General features: G+C 36.7%; 1 protein-coding gene across 1 annotated transcript in view; it reads right to left on the reverse strand.

Moving 5' to 3' along the window:
* Window positions 1-18,754: 18,754 nt before the first annotated feature.
* The window catches only part of Slc30a9 (solute carrier family 30 member 9), an 85,409-nt gene continuing 81,850 nt past the window's right edge, over window positions 18,755-22,313 (reverse strand). The window contains exon 18 of the mRNA XM_047566109.1: window positions 18,755-20,230. Within this exon, the coding sequence (XP_047422065.1) occupies window positions 20,186-20,230 (45 nt within the window). The 3' untranslated portion in view covers window positions 18,755-20,185. The remainder of the gene's footprint in view (window positions 20,231-22,313) is intronic.

Below are 22,313 nucleotides of genomic sequence, written 5' to 3' on the forward strand. Positions count from 1 at the left end.
TTATTGAACTGTATGAGAATAAATTTGTGTTATTTTAAGCCACTACATTTGTTGTAACTTTTTAAAAAATATTTTTTAGTCATCAATGGACATTTATTTAATATTTATGTGCAATGCTGAGAATCGAACCCAGTGCCTCACACATGCTAGGCAAGTGCTCCACCACTGAGCCACGACTTCAGACCTGTTGTAATGTTTTATAGTAACCATAGCAAACTAACAACACACATATATTAGACTGATTATTTTCCCACAGGTCACATGGATTCTGCCATTTTTTTATATATGTGCTTTATTTTGGATAGTATGTATTGCTTCAAGTTTCACTCATCTTGTCTTTGCAGTGGCTAATTTGCAATTAATTCCATCCAGTGTATTTTTCTTTTCAGATATGGTATGTTTTAGTCAGTTTTTTATTTTTATTTTTTTTTTATTATTTTTTTATTTTTTGCTGCTGTGACTAGCACAACCGTAGAGGAGGAAAAGTTTATTTGTGAGCTCACAGTTTCAGAGTTCTCAGTCCATAAGTGACTGGCTCCCTTCCTGGGGCTCAAGGTGAGGAAGGAAATCATGGCAGCAGAGTGTGGTAGAGGGAAGCAGCTCACATGGTGATAAGGCGCAGAGAGACTACCCTCTCCAGATACAAAATATAGACCCCATAGCCGCGCCCCAAGAACCACTTCCCCCAGCCACACCCCACCCACCCGCAGTCACCACTCAGTTAATCCCGTCAGGGACTAATTTGCTGATTAGGTTAAGGCCTCCAAACCTTCTTGCATTGTCTCACATGTGAGCTTTTGGGGGACACCACATCTAAACCATAACATGGTATTTTTTATTTCTTGAAGTTCCATTTTGAAATTATTATAAAATATTTATATAAATATATGTATATATACACACACACACATACATGTATATACAACCCCATATATGTATGTATGTTTATTCACATGCAGAATAGAATTTGAAAACGAATATGCCTCAAAGCCCTAGCTATGTGCCCTCAAGAAGGATATTTATTTTATGGTGGAACAATAATTACAATGAGCCAAGATGATAAAATTTGAGACTGATTTCTTTAATCAGAAATTTATATCTTCAGGTAAGTATTATTCTTTTAAAAATTTTTTTATTATTTTATTTTTTTAGTATTATTCTTAAAAATAGTAATTACCTTGAAAGAACATGAATTTATTTTAATAATGTTCAAGAATTATTAGGGTTCCTCCTACGAAATGAGCTAATGAGCCATGAACAAAATAAATTTTGTCATAGTATTCCTTATTTTTAAAAAATTTTTAAATTTGTTCTAATTAGTTTTACATGACAGTAGAATGCATTTGATAAATCATACATAAATGGAGTGTAATTTCTCATTTTTCTGATTGTATATATTGTAGGATCACATCAGTCAGGCAATCAGTCATACACGTACATGAGGTAATAATGTCTGTTTCATTCTACTATCATTCCTACCACCATACCCCTCCCTCCCTTCACTCCCTTATACCTATTATAACGTAACTCTATTCTTCCCTAGCCCCCCACTTATTGTGAATTAGCATATCAGAGAAAATATTCGGTCTTTGGTTTTTTGGGTTTGGCTTATGTTGCTTAGCATGATATTCTCCAACTCCATCAATTTACCAGCAAATGCCATAATTTCATTCTTCTTTAAAGCTGAGTAATATTCTGTTGTATATATATACTACATTTCTTTATCCATTCATCTGTTGAAGGATATCTAGGTTGGTTCCATAGTTTAGCTATTGTGAGTCGGACTGCTATAAACATTGATGTGGCTGCGTCACTATAGTATGCTGATTTTAAGTCCTTTTGGTATAAACCTAGGACTGGGATAACTGGGTCAAATGGTGGTTCCATTCCATGTTTTCTGAGGCCCAAAATAACAACCCACTTACCCATCCACCACATCCATCAGTCTTAGATCCAACTAATTTTAACTGCTTTCAAAACATCAAATATGGAACTGAAGAAATAGCTCCTCTTGGAGAGCGCTTGCCTAGCATGTGCAATGGCCATGGTTCGAATCCCCGGCGCCTCAGAGAGAGAGGAAAAAAAAAAAAAAAAACAACCAAAACATCAAATATATCTTCAAAAAAATGAAGCTATCCATCATTTCATGGAGTCTCTTAAAAAAAAAAGATTCCAAATACTCATACTGCAGGTAATTCTTAAGCAAGTAGCAAGTCTCCTAAACATATCCTAAGGATGATAACATTATTAGAATAATAATTTTAAATATTTATTAAAATACTATTGACATTATTTTGTGGTCATACTTTGAATACAATTCCAGATTTATTCTAAAGTAAAGGAGGTAAGAATATATTCTTTTACAAGAGAATTTACAATGACTTTTCTTTACCAAGCTGCTTCAGTTTTACCATCACAATAATGATCCGTACATCTTTAGATCTATTGTAAAATATGAGATATTCCTGAGCCAGCACACTGAAAATAATCTTAGACCTTTGCAGACTAAGTGTGGTTCATGGGCCAGCAGCTTTAGAAGCATCAGTAATCATCAGGAATATAGGGTCTCTATACCTACGGAACCACAAAATCTGCATTTAGCAGGATTCTCAAGTGATTTGTATGCAGGTTAATATTTGAGAAGCAAAGCTCTAGAGAATCTCATGAAAAGACAATGTAATTTACAATGCCAAAGAAACAATAAGGACATTTTTTTCTGATAAATAAGAAGAACATCTTTTTAGATTTTTCTTTAATCCAGGAGCTCGTACATGCTAGGTACACACTCTACTGCTGAACAACATCTCCATACATTTTCATTTTTTTTTTTTTAAATTTTGAGGCAGGTTCTCCCTAAATTGCTGAGACTGGCCTCAAACTTGTAATCCTCCTGCCTCAGACTCCCAAATTGCTGGAATTACAGGTGTGCACCACCTTATCTGGCAATGACTATCTTTATTAAGGAAAAAGTTAATTCCAGAATTATTTTGTTATGTACATCTTCAAAAGGATTGTGGCATATAGTTGGATCAGAGATGGATATCATGAAATTAAGTAAATTGGACTCTAATCTGAGACATGGCTAAACCCTGAGGGTTGGTCCTATTGCAACATTAGACTGTCTTCAGGACACAGCAAGTCCCAAGGCCTCAGAAAAGCAGGGGGAACTGGAGATCCTGGGAGAAACCTTACAAGGTAAGGGCAGTTCCAGTTCCATGGAACAAAATAGGTAGAAGCAGCTGTGACATCCATTTCTTTCCTTCTGCAGGTCCAAACTTTTTCCACTTAAGAATAAATGGAGAAATTCTATATCAAATATGACTGCCTGTAACATTTTAAATTGCTTCAATCTTAGTTTAACAGCCACCTTGCCTTTCATCTCTTACCAAATCATCTTAAGGCTACAACTAAAATTCAATAAGAAAATTACAATAAAAATCAGTTTCAGAGTTTGCTCAGATTTATTTAATATTTCTACTGAGAATGAATAAATCACAATTCAGAACTCCAGCAAGGAACAGTATCTTGAAGCCACACTTAGAAGGAAACAAGTTAAATATGCTGAACCACCAGAGACACTATTTATACCATTTCAAAATGGGCATGAGATTCTTATCCATTGTGATTCTGTAGATCCAGCAGAAGTGGAGCAAAATGGAATTCCTTTGTTATTAAAGACTGGAGACAATTTGTTTTATTTAATACCAAGGGAGGGTCCTCAGGAATGAAAATACATTCTGATACTCCTGTTGGACTAAGATTCTATCAGCCTAATTAGACACAGCTATCAACTGAAAATTGGCAGTTATAGTTTGCACATACACTCTCCCTATTGCCTAGAACACTCCACTCCTGTCCTTTCGTTGTGCCTGGCCTTATAAAGGGCACTACCTCAAGGTGACTTTCTACCCTTAATGCCTAGGTAGTTATCAGGTAGTGCTATGCCTAGTGGCTCGTAAAAAAATTATGTTGAGTGAATGCAATAATTGAAGACTAAGTCCAAGTGTTTTTCAGTTTGCATTTCAGATTACATAAAGAGTCAAGCAGATGACCATGTCAGGTTTCAACAATGTATGCCCTTATTTACCAGAGTTGGAAATCACCACGGGAGGCTTTAAAGTCTCATGGTAGTAAAAACAAAGTTTAAAGTGAAAGCACCCAGAAACCACTCCGGACATGGGAACTCATGCAAGAGATTGTATTGAGCGGACAGGCAGAGTGTGTGAGAGAGAGAGAGAAAATGAGAGAGAGCAAGAGAGGGAGCAAGAGTGAGGAGGAGAGAGAGAGAAAATGGCAGGGGAACCATTCTTAAAAGAAGTGGAATTTCACGGGCTAATAACAAAGGACCAATGGTTGGCCAGGAGGTTCCCAGGCTAACAATCTGGACCAATTGCTGGCTAGGAAGTTCGGGTGGGCTAACAAGCTGCGTTGTGAAGTGGTGTGGGGGAGGCAGAATAATGGTGGCAGCAAAATAGCAGATCTTATGCCAATACAAAGTACTTTAAGGAACCCTGTTCTTGTATTTTCCCTTCAAAACTTTTGGTTCTCAATGTCCAAGTGAAAGGAAGTAAAAATTAAGGCTCTAATTTGTAGATTCTCACACCTTAGTTTATGTTCCTCTAATGCTTTTATTTCCAGACTGAAAAATTCTCTGTCCATTCAAATTCTTATTATGATAAATAAGTTCATTGTAGGAAATCTGTAAATGATAGAGAAAAGAAAAACTGCCTATATATGAGCATTAGTAGTATTTAATATGTTTTCATGTTTTTCTATATACATAATTGGGATTATTGTGAAGATGCTAGTTATCTTCTTTTTATACTTTTACTAAAAATGAATCTTGAGTACTTTTTTAAATTAAAAAATAACTGCTCATAAAACTATTTCTTGGGGTCCTACTCCAATCCCAAAACTTACCAGTAACAACTTGTGTATTCTTACGTTTTTCTCTATCATAAGCATTTTGCCACAGTATTAAATGTTCTGCAAAAAAAATAAAAATAAAAATAAATGCTTACAAAGACTGCATCATAGAATAGCTTGCCTTCTCTATGTGGAATATGCTCCAAGTGCCCCTCATGGATGCTCAACCCTCAAGTCTTACCAACTCCTATATATACTGTTTTTTTCCCCATACATATACATGTCTATGATGAAGTTTAACATATGAATTTGGCAGAGAAAGAGATTAGCAAATAATAATATGGAATTACAACAATATGCTTTAATAAAATTGCCAGCATCATTACTCTTGTGCTTTGGGACCATTATGGAGTAAAGCAGGGTTTCTTGAACACAAGCACTGTGATACTGCGACTGTGGATCTGATTACCAAGATGGCTGCTGGCTAATGAGGGGTTTCAGTGTACAAAGCATGGATATGCTGGCCAAATGGATGATTCACACACCAGGTGGAACAAAGCTTGAAGAGTGATGTCATCATGAAATGTGATTTCATTCCGCTACTCACAATAGCACTACTTAAAACTCATGGCTTATTCCTGGAATTTTCCACTTAAAATTATTGGTCAATATTTTTGGAAAACCAAACCACAAATAAGAGGGGACTAGGGTATTCTGTCATACCAATATGCCCTAATTTATTCAACTATTCTCCTAAATTTTGACATAGTGAAGCAACTCTATCTTATTAGGCTTTGTTTCTAGAGGTGAATGACTAGATCAAGGGGTTAGAGCTATTTTCCAGGGTCTTAATATCTACCGCAAAAATACCCTCCAGGTAGGTGGCCCCAACTCAGCAGTTATGGGAGTGTCTATCTCATAAATCTGCTTTCACTGTGTGAAAATTAATCCACTTAAATGATAATCTGAAAAATGTGCTGTATTGTAATCATTTGTATGGTCCCTTCTTGTCAACTATGGAGACTGTGAGTGCCTCTATAGGCCAAGTCAGCTTTTTTTATCTTTATACTCTCTAGAGTCTAACATCATGCATGAACCACTCAATAACTTGTTGAGCAGTTATTGAAGGCCTACTATGCATCTTGTTTCTGGAAATCCACTCTTAGGGAACTTAGCCAAGATAAATATAAAATAAACAAAAGTATGGCATGCCAGGTAATAAATGCTATGGTCAAAAATAAAGCAAGGAAGCTGTGTATAGTGGCACATGCCTGTAATCCCAGTAGCTCAAGAGGGTGAGGCAGGAAGACTGTGAGTTCAAAGCCAGCCTCAGCAAAAGCGAGGTTCTTTCTCTAAATAAAGCACAAAATAGGGCTGGGGATGTGGCTCAGTCATTGAGTGTCCCAGAGTTCAATTCCTGGTTACTATCCCCCACCCAAACAAAAATAAAAAATTAAAAAATAAAGCAAGTAGAGAGGATTTGGGAGGTGAGAGTTGACGCGGTTTGCTGTTTCACACATGGTAGTGGAAAAGTCTGTTAGGGTAATGCTGGAACAGATAATTGACGAAATAAAGAAGCTTGCCGTGAGGGAAGAATATTTCAGGAAATGCAAAGGGCGTGAATTGAGAACATGCTTATAATATAGGAAAAGCAGAAATGAGGCCATTCTGGCTGGAACAATGAAGAAGAGTAGAAAATAAGGTCAGAGAGCAAAGGGAAGACTCATCATGGAGGATCTTGTAAGTCTGGCTGGTATTTTGTTATTCTGTATGAGATGAAAAGCCATAGGAGGTTTTTTGAGAAATGACATGGTTGGATATATTTTCAAAAGATCATGATCTGCTGTGCTGAAAATAGAATATGTGGGCGAGGATCATGATGGAAACCAGTTAAGAGATTATTTCAATGGTTCAGGGAAGAAATGATGATAACTGGCATTAAGATAATAGAGACAATGAGAACCATTTTGGAGGTAGAGCCAGTGAATTTTGCTAAGGTGTCAAACTTCCACTGCATGAGAATCGGAGAGGATCCAACCATGAATCCAAGGTTTTGGGCCAATGAAAGAATGAAGAGGCCACTTACTAGGAGGAAAAAGTTTTGGAAAAGGAAGTGTTTTGGAAGGGGAGGTGAGAAAATTGGCAGCTTTTCTTTTGGCTATGTCAAGTTTGACATAAGTCTGCCCCAGAACTAATGCTCAATGGCACTGTTTGGGGGTTGGTCATTTCATGTCTTTCATTCAGGCATCTAGGCTGAAAGAACAGCCCCTCTTTAAAACACACCATTCTCATAGAACTGCAAAAATACTAATGGTAGAATTATACAATAGTTCTCAAAACATCTGCTCAGATGTATATATGTCACTTATGCCCACATGCTGTTGGACAAAGTCTGTTGTGTGACTAAACCCAATGTCAATGGGGCAAATGAGTTATTTTGCCCACAGGGAGTTAACTGCAAATCATATGGCAATGAGATGATTATAAGACAGAAGTATATTTTTAACTAAGGACAGTGAATAATTGGGAACAATTATATAATAGAGCCCATCACCCAACAGATGTCAAGTAGGCGACAGGTGGAGAATTCACTTAGTGAATGAATACAAAGAGATAGAGCACCGGGTCACTCTAATGTTTGGAGGTAGAGAGAATGAGGGACTCGCAAGAGACTGAAAAGGAGTAGCCGGAGAGGTAGGTGGAGAGCCCAGAAAACAAATTGCAGGAAACCAAAGATTTGCTATGTCAAATGTTGCTGTCAAGCAGAAAGAGAATTTAAGATTGACCATTGTATTTAATAGCTGGGAAGTCAAGGACAGGTTAGTGGAGGGGCACTGACAAAAACCAGATTGGAGTGGGCTTCAGAGAAAATGGAAGGAAAAAAGGAAGAGGAGCAGCAAGTATAGACGACTCTTTTTTGTGTTTTGCTATAAGGGCAAGCACATAAATAGAAAAGTAAATGGAAGACATTATTGCTTTTTAGTTTTCTTTAAATAATTTTTTGTTCTTTTTTTTCTTTTGGTGGGGGAAGGAGATTGTTGTTTTTAGTTTGTCTTTCAAAGATGTAAGGAATAACAATGTTTATTAAAATACAGGAATTCTGTGAAGATCTACATAATCAAAATTAGGAAGCTTAAGTGAACCTGGAAAAGCAAATGCAAATTAGTTTTTTTATGGACATTGCCCGGGATACTTCCCAATAAGTAGTTTCGAATTATGACTGCAACGTCTTCACTACCAGAAATAGCCTGGCCATCTCTGGTCTGTGATGAATTAACGATTGCTTTGTTCTGAGCCAGGCAGGTGTTAGAGATCCCCAGGCCAAGGGGTGAAGTAACACTGCTGATCATGATGGGACATTCAGCCCCTTGATCATCAGGGATAACTCAGCTCTGTCATCAGTTTCCTTCTTCCAGAGGTTTTCAACTGGCATCTAAAGGAAATCCCAGCTGGGATTCTGACCCAGGTTTGTTAATACATAGGGAGGGTGTTGGAAGAAAATTGGATCGATTTGAGTAATTCCTTGGAAGTTCAAGTGGAGTCTATGTCAGGCCACCTATCACCCAATCCCTTAATTCTTTACTAACCACAACATGGTCTACTACTTCCAGGAATAAGCTAGAGTCAACTTCTTTTAAACAGAACTTAAAAACAGATACCAGCACACTTAGTACAGAAGGATTTCTCTAGATTGTAAACTCCTTTAACCTTTAAAAATATAGATTTAGAAATACTTACACTTCCAGGAATTTATTTCTTGTGATAAACTTGAAGCCTCTTCCTTTCTTACCACTGGGACCCACCGAGCCCAGATTTTCATCTTGAAGCCTTTTGGTAATGAATGATTTCATGCTTATTCAGCCCTTTGCTCAACCACCTAGCAAACTAACATGAACACTCAGAATCACGTAATTTATCAATCTAGGTAAGAATTTTTGATGGCTCAATAACACTTTTAGGGTTGACTTGTTTCTTAAATATTCAGTATGTTGATTATGAGAGATGAACTCAAGTTTGAACACTTCAATTTCGAGATGAGAAATTCACTTTTTACTAACTAGTTGGTAACCTTACGTTACAGCTCAAGAACTAATTATCTATATCAATAATTTCTGAAGAGCTAAGCTATAATTTCTTCCCCTGCCTCCAACGACAAAATCTAGGCACTATTTTTTGTTGTACACTCTAAAGATGCTCTCAAATATTAGATTATGATTACTTTAATCTACCACATCAAAAGTCCTAAAGAGATAACAGAAATGTTCTATATCTGCACAGTCCAACATAGTAGTCCCTAGCCATGGATTGCTGCTGAGCACATGAAAATATGGTTAATGCAATTGAGGAACTAGATTTTTATTTAACAAAGTGGCAAAGCGTAACACTATAATATACACCTTCTTGAAGTTACTAAAATATTAGTAACTTCAAGTGAATGCAAAAATCTGGAAATTGTGTTCTTTTTAATTACGAGGAAGGTATTGGCAATGTAGCTCAGAAGAAAAGCACTTGCCTATCATGCATGAGGCTGAGTTTGATCCCCAGCACTGCAAAGTGAATTACAAAGTTTATTAATGTGTATTTTGTCATCTTTATAGAACAGGGAAAATACACGTGTGATAAACATGAGAATATAGATGTCAAGTATTTGCAGGGATACATAACAAGCTTATAATATCAGTTGCCATTGGGTAAAGAAAATGGGGAGCTGAAGTCAGAGTTGGGACAATGTTCCCTACAAATGCTATAACTGTCTTAATTTTGAATCGTGAATGTTTTAGCCATACAAATACAATTTTAAAATATTTTTAAAAATTTGGGGGCTGTGGGTGTAGATCAGTGTGGGCTACTTGTTCAGCATGCATGAGGCCCTGAAATTAATCCTTAGCATCACAAAACTGCAAAAATGTTTGATTAATGCTATTTCACATCTTTCCTTAAATTTCTTTTGGTTCAAAACAATGACTGACAATTGAACTAAATCATCTTCAGCCTATGTTCTCTAAGATGGCCTATATATAATTCTTAAATGATTGGCAATACCTTACCTTCCATTAACATTTTGTTTCATATGCTTGTTGAGTAAGAGCCACACTGAATTCAAATTCTGACTTGTCCCATACTAGCTGAGTGGCCCCAGGCACTAACTATCTGTATCCTCATGTGCAAAAATGTGAACAGCAGCCCTTGGACTGGCTCTTGTGAAGATTAAATGTGTTGGTACACATAAAACAGGACCTGGCATAAAAAACTCAAATTATCCTATTGGTAACTATTTTAATACAAACAGGTATGTTTTTACTTTTAAGTCTATTTTAAAGCTTCTGTAAATACATACTCAAATACAAGGAATTCTGAATTTTGCTATACTAATTCTGAACTGTTATGCTTCTATTTTCAATAGATTTTGAATTTGAAGAGGGGATTATAGTCTCCCAAAATGCCAAATTACTTTGAATAATTAGTTTCTCTGGAAAAAATATATATAGTTGGAATTCCTACAGGTATAGAATCGAACTGTAGTAGAGGCTGTCTCTAGGCTGTACCTTTTGGTGTTTTTATCTAAATATATTAAACACATATCAGAAGAAATAGCTTTGTGGGCTGGGGGTAGCTCAGTGGGAGAGCACAAGCTCAGAATGTGAGGCCCTGGGCTGGTTCCCCAGCAACAAATACCCACAGCCTAAATAAAATATTAAGCAATCTAGTTTTGTCAAATTGTACAATATACATCACTAAAGGATATAACTTTCTGGACTTGTGTTTTACCAAACATATGATCTCCTAATAGTATATTAATACTTACAATGTGGTTTAAGAAAAACTTACAAATTAACAAGCATTCTGAATAACAAATTCTGTTCAAAAACATAGGCATGAGTTTTAGGGTAAAATGTACCACATAATACAGTTTAGTTTTTAGCACGTGAGGTAAAGATATGTCTATGTTTAACAAATATACATTTATGAGGGAGGAAAAATTCCAAATTAATAAGTGAGTTGCTCTTATTTACATATGATCTTTATTAAGGAAAAAAAGCATCCTGAGGGAGCAGGACCATCTTAATCTGCCAGTGAAATCAGACAGATGAAATACAATGTAATAGAAATGAAAATTTTCTTTTACCATAAAACCAAGTCTAGGGATGCAAGTAAAAAATGCAAATATAAAGGCTGTCACACCAATCTTCTGTATAAATGCCTTCCCAAGTTCCATTTCAAAGCAGGGATGAGGGATTTAGGGGAGACAATCTTTGAATCAACATTTTACCTTCAATTCTTTGCTTCACTGACTCCTGACAGTTTGGCAAATTGGGGGTCATCACATTTAAAAGAAATGCTGCCAAGGCTTGACAAATGCAATCTAAGAAGATAATATAAATTCCAAATGCCTTTGCAATTTTCTCTAGTTCCCAGCATTCTACCTCAAAAGTTATCAGATTTAAACTTAAGCCTTTCTTTAGAAGTTGTAGTTTTAGAACAAGCTCCGAGTCCCGGAGCCAGTGCAGCGCAGAGTACTCCGGCACGCAAGCAGCTTCAGGGACCAGGATAGGGCAGCCAGAGACTTCCCCAAGTAGCCTGGACCCCTGCGGTGGGAGGTGCCTTTCAAGGCTAGCTTCTCGGAGCAGACCGCCCAGTGAGAGGCTTTCTACATAGAACCAGCCACAAGCCCCCGAACCAACGGAGAGCTTCGTTCCGCAAGCAGCCTCTGGGATCAGGGCAGGGCAGCCAGAGACCTCTTCAGGCGGCTCTGCCCACTCCGGCTGCAGGCTCTCTTCACGGGGCGATCCAAGATGGCGGCCTAGAGGGAGACTGCACCCCCTGTCGCTCCAGAACCCAGGAGTTAAGAAGGGGAGGCATTGAGAGACTCGGACTGAAATAGAGCCACAGGTGAGTCTGCCCACTGGGTAAAGCTCGGCCCGGGTGGCAGGCCCAGATAGAGGTGGCTTATCGGAGCCGGGCAGGGCAGCTAGAGTCTTCCCAAGGTAGCCTTCCACACTCCGGCAGTGGGCTCCTCCCACACGGCCAGCTGCACGGTGCAGGCCCACAGTGAGAGCCTTTCCGCACAGAGCCAGTTCCAAACCGTGGAACCAGTAGGGGGCTAGGGGCAGTTTTCTTCGGATGCGCTGCTTTATCAGATTCCTCCAAGACATCAGGCTACTGAAGGCTGGGAGGTGATACACTGGAAATCTACCGGGACACTATAAGCCAATAGCGGAAAACTGCAATATCTCAGGGTCCCACTGACAGCTGACCAATATGAGAAAACAAGGGAAGAAAATGTCCCAAACAAACCTAGATACTACATCAATAAAACCCAATGACAGCACAGCAGAAGAAAGGTCAGAAAGGGAGTTCAGAATGTACGTAATTAAAACGATCAGGGAAGCTAATGAGGAGATGAAAGAGCAAATGCAGGCATTGAAGGAGGAGATGAAAGAGCAAATGCAGGCATTAAATGATCGCACCAATCAACAGTTAAAAGACCAAATACGGGAAGCAAGAGATCATTTCAATAAAGAGTTAGAGATACTGAAAAAAAAAAACAAACTGAAATACTTGAAGTGAAGGAAACAATAAACCAAGTTAAAAACTCCATAGAAAGCATAACCAATAGGATAGAACACCTGGAAGACAGAACCTCAGACATTGAAGACAAATTATTTAATCTTGAAAGCAAAGTTGGCCAAACAGAAAAGATGGTAAGAAATCATGAACAGAATCTACAAGAATTATGGGATATCATGAAAAGGCCAAATTTAAGAATTATTGGGATTGAGGAAGGCTTAGAGAAACAAACCAAAGGAATGAACAATCTATTCAATGAAATAATAACAGAAAATTTCCCAAATCTGAAGAACGAAATGGAAAACCAAGTACAAGAGGCTTATAGAACTCCAAACATACAAAATTACAACAGACCCACACCAAGGCACATTATTATGAAAATACCTAACATACAAAATAAAGACAGAATTTTAAAGGCCGCGAGAGAAAAGAATCAAATTACAATCAGAGGGAAACCAATAAGAATATCAGCAGATTTTTCAATCCAGACCCTAAAAGCTAGAAGGGCCTGGAACAACATATACCAAGCCCTGAAAGAAAACGGATGCCAACCAAGGATCTTATACCCAGCAAAATTTACCTTCAAATTTGACGATGAAATAAGATCCTTCCATGATAAACAAAAGCTAAAGGAATTTACAAAAAGAAAGCCAGCATTACAGAACATTCTCAGCAAAATATTCCATGAGGAAGAGATGAAAAACAACGATGCAAATCAGCAACAGGAGGCGCTAGCCTAAAGGAATAGCCAAATAAAGGAGAAACCAAATCATGTCAAAAACAAATATGAGTCAATTGACTGGGAATACAAATCATATCACAATAATAACCCTGAATGTTAATGGCCTGAATTCATCAATCAAAAGACACAGACTGACAGACTGGATTAAAAAGAAAAATCCAACAATATGCTGCCTGCAAGAGACTCATCTCATACAAAGAGACACCCAGAGACTAAAGGTGAAAGGATGGGGAAAAACATACCATGCACACGGACAAGCAAAAAAGCTGGAGTATCCATCCTCATCTCAGATAATGTGGACTTCAAACCAAAACTAGTCAGAAGGGATAAAGAAGGACATTACATGCTGCTTAAGGGAAGCATAAATCAGCAAGACATAACAATCATAAATATCTATGCCCCAAACATTGGCTCATCCACGTACATCAAACAAATCCTTCTCAATTCCAGAAATCAAATAGACCACAACACAATAATACTAGGCGATTTTAACACACCTCTCTCACCACTGGATAGATCGTCCAAACAAAAATTGAATAAAGAAACTATAGATCTCAACAACACAATCAACAATTTAGACTTAACGGACATATATAGAATATACCATCCAACAAAGAACGAATACACTTTCTTCTCAGCAGCACATGGATCCTTCTCTAAAATAGACCATATTTTATGCCACAAAGCTACTGTTAGCAAATACAAGAAGATAGAGATACTACCTTATACTCTATCAGATCATAATGGATTGAAATTAGAAATAAATGACAGAATAAAAAACAGAAACTTCTCCAATACCTGGAGACTAAATATTACACTATTATATGATGAATGGATAACAGAAGACATCAGGAGGGAAATAAAAAAATTCTTAGAAGTAAACGAGAACAAAGACACATCATATCAAAATCTCTGGGACACTATGAAAGCAGTACTTAGAGGAAGATTTATTTCATGGGGCGCATTCAAAAAAAGAAGTAGAAATCAACAAATAAACGACTTAACACTACAGCTCAAAGCGCTAGAAAAAGAAGAGCAGACCAATACCAAAAGTAGTAGAAGACAGGAAATAGTTAAAATCAGAGCCGAAATCAATGAAATCGAAACAAAAGAAACAATTGGAAAAATTAACAAAATAAATAGTTGGTTCTTTGAAAAAATAAATAAAATTGATAAACCCTTAGCCACACTAACAAAGAAAGAGGGAGAAAACTCAAATTACTAAAATTCGGAATGAACAAGGAAACATCACAACAGACACGAGTGAAATACAAAACATAATTAGAAGCTATTTCAAAAATCTATACTCCAACAAAACAGAAAACCTCGAAGACATCAACAAAATTCTAGAGACATATGAATTACCTAAACTGAACGAGGAGGACATACACAACTTAAATAAACCAATTTCAAGCAATGAAATAGAAGAGGTCATCAAAAGCCTACCAACAAAGAAAAGTCCGGGACCAGATGGGTTCTCAGCCGAGTTCTACAAAACCTTTAAAGAAGAGCTCATTCCAATACTCCTCAAACTATTCCATGAAATAGAAGACTCGTTCTATGAAGCCAATATCACCCTGATACCTAAACCAGACAGAGACACATCGAGGAAAGAAAATTTCAGACCAATATCCTTAATGAACATCGATGCAAAAATTCTCAACAAAATTTTAGCAAATCGCATACAAATATATATTAAAAAGATAGTGCACCACGATCAAGTGGGTTTTATCCCAGGGATGCAAGGTTGGTTCAACATTCGGAAATCAATAAATGTCATTCACCATATCAACAGACTTAAAGTTAAGAATCACATGATTATTTCAATAGATGCAGAAAAAGCATTCGATAAAATACAGCATCCCTTCATGCTCAAAACACTAGAAAAAATTGGGGTAGTGGGAACATTCCTTAACATTATAAAGGCAATCAACGCTAAGCCCATGGCTAATATCATTCTAAATGGTGAAAAACTGAAAGCGTTCCCCCTAAAAACTGGAACAAGGCAGGGATGCCCTCTTTCACCGCTTCTATTCAACATCGTCCTTGAGACTCTAGCCAGAGCAATCAGACAAACCAAAGAAATTAAAGGGATACGAATAGGAAAAGAAGAACCCAAACTATCCCTGTTCGCTGATGACATGATTATATATTTAGAGGAACCTGGAAATTCCACCAGAAAACTTTTAGAACTCATAAGTGAATTCAGTAAAGTAGCAGGTTACAAGATCAATGCTCATAAATCCAATACATTTTTATACATAAGTGATGAATCTTCAGAAAGAGAAATTAGGAAAACTACCCCATTCACAATAGCCTCAAAAAAAAAAAAAAAAAAACTTGGGAATCAATCTCACAAAAGAGGTGAAAGACCTCTACAATGAGAACTACAGAACACTAAAGAAAGAAATTAAAGAAAACCTTAGAAGATGGAAAGATCTCCCATGTTCCTGGATAGGCAGAATTAATATTGTCAAAATGGCTATACTACCTAAAGTGCTATACAGATTCAATGCAATTCCAATTAAAATCCCAATGATGTACCTTGCAGAAATAGAGCAAGCAATTATGAAATTCATCTGGAAGAATAAAAAACCTAGAATAGCTAAAGCAATCCTCAGTAGCAAGAGCGAAGCAGGGGGTATTGCAATACCAGATCTTCAACTCTACTACAAAGCAATAGTAACAAAAATGGCATGGTATTGGTACCAAAATAGACATGTAGATCAATGGTACAGAATAGAGGACATGGACACAAACCCAAATAAATACAATTTTCTCATACTAGACAAAGGTGCCAAAAATATGCAATGGAGAAAAGATAGCCTCACAACAAATGGTGCTGGGAAAACTGGAAAACCATATGCAATAGAATGAAATTAAACCCCTATCTCTCACCCTACACAAAAATCAACTCAAAATGGATCAAGGACCTCGGAATCAGACCAGAGACCCTGCATCTTATAGAAGAAAAAGTAGGTCCAAATCTTCAACTTGTTGGCTTAGGATCAGACTTCCTTAACAGGACTCCCATAGCACAAGAAATAAAAGCAAGAATCAACAACTGGGATAGATTCAAACTAAAAAGCTTTCTCTCAGCAAAGGAAACTATCAGAAATGTGAAGAGAGAGCCTACAGAGTGGGAGAATATCTTTGCCAACCATACCTCAGATAGAGCGCTAATTTCCAGAATCTATAAAGAACTCAAAAAAACTCTACACGAAGAATACAAATAATCCAATCAACAAATGGGCTAAGGAAATGAACAGACACTTCACAGAAGATGTACAAGTAATCAACAGACATATGAAAAAATGTTCAACATCCCTAGTAATAAGGGAAATGCAAATCAAAACCACCCTAAGATTTCATCTCACCCCAATTAGAATGGCGATTATCAAGAATACAAGCAACAATAGGTGTTGGCGAGGATGTGGTGAAAAAGGAACACTCATACATTGCTGGTGGGGTTGCAAATTAGTGCAGCCACTCTGGAAGGCAGTGTGGAGATTCCTCAGAAAGCTTGGAATGGAAACACCATTTGACCCAGCTATCCCACTCTTTGGCCTATACCCAAAGGACTTAAAAATCAGCATACTACAGAGATACAGCCACATCAATGTTCATTGCTGCTCAATTCACCATAGCCAGATTGTGGAACCAACCTAGATGCCCTTCAGTTGATGAATGGATAAAGAAACTGTGGCATATATATACAATGGAATATTACTCTGCAATGAAGGATGATAAAATTATGGCATTTGTAGGCAAATGTATGAAATTGGAGAATATCATGCTAAGTGAGATAAGCCAATCTCAAAAAACTAAAGGACGAATGATCTCGCTGATAAGTGGATGAGGACATATAATGGGGGGTGGGAGGGGTTAGCATTAGGTTTAGGGTTAGGTTTAGGGTTAGGGATAAGGAGAGCGGTAAGAATGAAGGAAAGAAGGACTGTATAGAGGGAAAAGAGGGGTGGGAGGGGTGGGGGGGAAGGGAAAAAAAAGTAAACATCATTGCCCTATGTAAACGTATGATTACACAAATGGTATGCCTTGACTCTATGTACAAATAGAGAAATAACATGTATCCCATTTGTATACAAAAAAAAAAAAACAAAGAAAAAAATAAAGAAGTTGTAGTTTTAGAAAAAGCATTATCCAAATTATGAGATAATTATGGGAACATTGAAAACGGTATGCTAAAAACTCCAAGACTTCCGACATTTTGTTATTTTGGGTGATTTGGGGCAAACGTGTACGTATAAAGGAAGGTATACAAGGATTTTGTTTTTGAAAAATTAAAAAGAATTTTCCAGTCTGATCCTAACTCACAGATTCCTCAGTCCTTAGTCCAGGAACATAGCTCTCTGAAATGGGATGCTAATGACCACCAAGATTTTTGGCTTAAAAATGGATCCCCACTTCTTATCTTCCCACTGCCATAGTCTGAAAATGTGCTTATAAAGTTTGGGGCTGGGCTGGAGATACAGCTCAGTTGGTAGAGGGCTTGCCTTGCAAGCACAAGGCCCTGGGTTCAATCCCCAGCACCGCAAAAAAATAAAATAAAAATTAAAGTTTGGGGCTGCTATGTGTAATTGACTAGAGATTGATTCACAGCCAAAGCTGAAAATAGGTATATCATATCTTGGGTCACAGACCCTTGACTGTTTCTCCATTCTGTCTGACATTACTTCTGTAATTATTCTCAAAGAATATTTCCCTTGAAAACGTTAAAAGTCATACACTTAAATGTTCAAATGCAATGGACCAGAGAAGGACTTAAAGCAAGAAATATGGAAAAAGACAAAGAAATTGGAAAAACGAGAGAAAGGCCCCAAATCCCCTGGTTTTAAATTTGGAATATGACTCTAGCTTAAATGATAAAAGGTAAAAGAAAAGGATAACACACATTTCACATTTCCTGATTTCACATCTAGTTATGTTAAGAGTAATTTTATTTGTCCGAAGCTGTATGTAATCTGGACTTTCCCATGTAGCAATGCCATGGAGAAACAAATGGCAAGTGAGAAGGGGATGGAGAAAGATGATAGAATGTATAGCATGGTACCCATAAAAAGGAAATAACAAAGATTAAAAAAAACAAAAAAAACCCTAGGGATGAGGAATCTGAAACTCTAAGAACCAACAATCAAATGATAAATGTCTGATATAATGTAAAACGTGTGTGTGTGTGTGTGTGTGTGTGTTTGTATTTATTTATTTTTTCCAGTGCTGGGAACTGAACCCAGGGCCTTATGCATGTTAGCAAGCACCTGACCACTAAGCTACATCCCAGCTCAACAATTTTTATATACTAAAATAAAACTGGAATATTACCTCATTTAAAATGTAGAGCATTGGGGCTGGGGTTGTGGCTCAGTGGTAGAGCACTTGCCTGGCATATGTGAGGTGCTGGGTTTGATCCTTAGCATCACATAAAAATAAATAAGATAAAGATATTGTGTCCATCTATAACTAAAAAAAAAAAATGTAGTACATTACTAAAAAAAGAACTATGCCAATTCTCACAATTTTCCAGTAAATGACATTTCTGGATTAAAAATTACCAAAACAAACCCTTTAATCAAAGATTTATTTTTTGTTTCCAGCATTACAATTTGTTATAATTTATAAACTTCATCTCAGTCAGTTGTAAGACCAGCCTCACACAGGTAGTTCAGTCTGCATGTCTCACCCAGCAAAGACCAGCAGCCACCACTCTGGCATGAGAAATGCTCACTGCTACCTGGACATTTTGAAGTGCATACGAGTTGTTCTGATGGAGACGGCTATATTTATTCACTAAAATTTTTAATTACCGAATTACATGCTTTTTTCACCTTGGTACCTTATGGTCATTAGAAAACTATTTACTTACAATATATGTTATAGCCAGTATATTATGCTGAATGCCCATTTGTAACTGCAAGAAACTCAGACACACTGATGACTACTCTATGATACAAAATCATGACACAAGTTTCAGTGTAAGAGATTTACTTCTCTCTCAAGCAAGAAATATCCCACAGTTCAAATTTACATAAGTAGTGCCTCCATTTAAATAAATTAAAAATGAAATGCTGCCCTGTCTGTAAAATTATAAATATTTCTAGTTCATTTTGCAGAATATTAAAATGCTTACAAATGCATTATCTCCCAAAAGATAAACATTATAGCACTGAAGCCAGTTTACCACCACCCACCCCTGCCAAAAAAAAAAAAAAAAAAAAAAAAAAAAAGAAGAAAGAGAGAGAAAAGAAAAGCAACAACCATTATACTGGCCCATGGAAATGTTTAGGATTATTTTATATCTCTTAACCTTAGAAAAATTAAACCAAATAAGGAAAAAAAGTTAAAAGAGAAATGAGAAATTTTACAAAATGGCAACTTCTATGATATAAAAAAGAGTACTGAAATGTCTTTACTTAATTCAGTAATAACTAAGCCATTTCTGGAATGAACATCTGGATAAAGAATTTAGGTTAGGAGAGCAAATCTCTTCTCAGTGCTTGGATCAAAATCACAAGGTGCATAGAAATAAATAATTTCTACATTGTATTAGGAAAGACAGATTTTGAAACATAGTGACTGTTTATAAATCCCAAACCACGATTTAGCCAGAATATTCAAGATTGGCAGATTTTGATGGAGTAAAATCTTCAGTAGGAATAAAATTAAAAGTTGTAATCCTATGGATGCCACTTATTTTTTACCAATGTGAAGAAAAGAAACATGATTGCAAGGTATAACACACTGACAGGCTAAAAAGAAATTATAAACAACTGAAGTAAACAAAATGTTCCCTACTGAAGCACAAAAACATGATTAGAAGAAAGTAGTTTTAGTTTTGTGGCCTGTTCAATTGCTGTTTACATAAAATATCTCCTCTGTCTTGAAAAAGGAAATGGCTTCTGAATGGCGCTGACTCCATTAGTATGGGAAGAAGCAGGAAAACGGGCTTTGTAGAGTGGCTTGACAAGCCTGTTTTCCAAGACTCCATCAAGGTTAAAGTATCTCCAAATCTACGTGCCGAACTTCAGGATTTCGTTTCTGGAAAGAAAAATGATGATGTTATTCACAGTAAAATAAAATTTCTATTTTTAAAAAATTCCTTTTGGTCACTAGAGCCACTGAAAACATTTGATCAAACTATTTTACTATAGCATACTAGAAAGAGAAATATTTGCGTAAGGGAAAAAGGTAAAGAGGTGAACATACATACAACAAACAGTACAGTAAATGGTTCTACCACCCAGAGTCTGTTCACGCATTGCCAAAACATTAGAAACACACTGTCTTTTGTGGTGAAAAGAAAATCACTGCAAAACAATAGTAATAAGAAACAATGAATTCATAACCACTCATCTGATATGTCAGTAACAATCCATACAGTCTTGGGGCAGGCACTGTGCTAGAAACTGAAGCTATGATCATTAAATATGACTTACTGACCCTGAAGGACTCAGATCAGCCATGGAGATAAGTGGAGCAATACCCACTTATGATATAAAGTATTACAACTAATAACAACATTCAATAACATTCGACATTTAGTAAGCACTAACTGACATCAAGTACTGTGCTAATGGCTGTATGTACAGATGTGTGCATTCTAAAATCCTCATTGTAACATTATTATTTCCACTTTATGCCTGGAAAAACTGAAGTTTGAAGAAATTAATTGAAGGTCACATACCTAGTGACAAAACTGGGGTAGATTCCAGGCCTGAATCCAGTCTCCTAACTATTAATAGTATACTAAACACTAGGAACAAAAATGAGAGTGCCATTAATTTTGCTCATGTAATCCAGAAAGATTTAACTGTGGATATAATATCTAAGTTAGGTTTGAATATGGTGAGTCTTCCAGACAGATGATTATGAGTGTTTAGGGAGAAAAATAAAAGAGCATGAGCAAAGACAGAGAGCCCAGAAAGTAGATATTGACACTATGGTAGAGTTGGCACAGAGGGCTCAAGAAGCACTAGAAAGACAGGCTGCAACCAGGTTGTTGAAAATCCCATATGCTAGGTTAAGGGATTTCAATTCTATATTAACAAACAGTATTTGTCTTCGATGGACTTATATTTAGTAAGGGATCTGGATAAATAAGCAGGCAAGTCAATACTCTGCTACCACAGAATAGAGTAAAGGTTCTGGGTTTCTTTCTCCTATGGGTAAATAAAGGAAGGACAGCCAACTCTATTTAGGGCACATAAGAATATAATCTAGTCTAAAACAAAATAGTAATATTGTGAGAGTGGAGGACAGAAAGGAGTACATAAAAGAACTATAGCTACACCGAGCAAAGAGGAAATAAATAATGTTAAATCAGGAAAAGCAGTATAAGACTTACATAGAAATATGGCATATAAACAAAAAGAAATACTATAAGTATTTTTTAAAAGCCATCTTAGAGAGTAGAATTAAAAAATAAGCAGAATGTACTTATCTCTGTTACAAGCGTCTCAGTTCTGTTTGGCTATGAACTTTGTGCATTATTTGATAAAAACTGTAAAACTAAATTAAAGAGGGGGGAAAGTGATCCCAATGATGAGTCAGGATTACTTTCTAGTTTAAAAAGTAATATCCTAGGGCCACCTGTATTACTTATCAACTAAAGGGATTCAGTTACAAAAATTAAAGTCTGAAGTGAACACTGGAGTTTAGCTCTGCCACAGCATTTTACTGACTGTACACAAGAATTTTTCTTGCAACAAAGTATTTGTTCAAGAGTGCCTAGGGGCACTTTCCTCTTGGATCCTAGGCTGAGAGTGGCCAGGGTCACCCAAACATGGAGAAGACTTTTGTTCTCAATTTTCTCCTTACCTGACACTATTCCCTGTCTCTAGAACTCCTTAAATGGAATAAAAAAATTTTTTTTCCCTCTAAACAAAAAAGAAACCCTTACCTATCCCAATATGATCTCAAACATTTAGCTGTTCACGAGAAGTCTGGCATCATTCTACCTAAAAACATTGTATAAAAAACATATACTAATAAAAATCTTATCTCAAGGAAAAGAACCTAAAAAGTTATTTCCTCTAATTTTTTTTTTTGGGGGGGGGTACTGGGGATTGAACTCAGGGGCACTTGACCACTGAGCCACATCCCCAGCCCTATTTTGTATTTT

This window comes from Sciurus carolinensis, chromosome 10, assembly GCF_902686445.1.
Source record: "Sciurus carolinensis chromosome 10, mSciCar1.2, whole genome shotgun sequence".
Classification (NCBI taxonomy): Eukaryota; Metazoa; Chordata; class Mammalia; order Rodentia; family Sciuridae; genus Sciurus; species Sciurus carolinensis.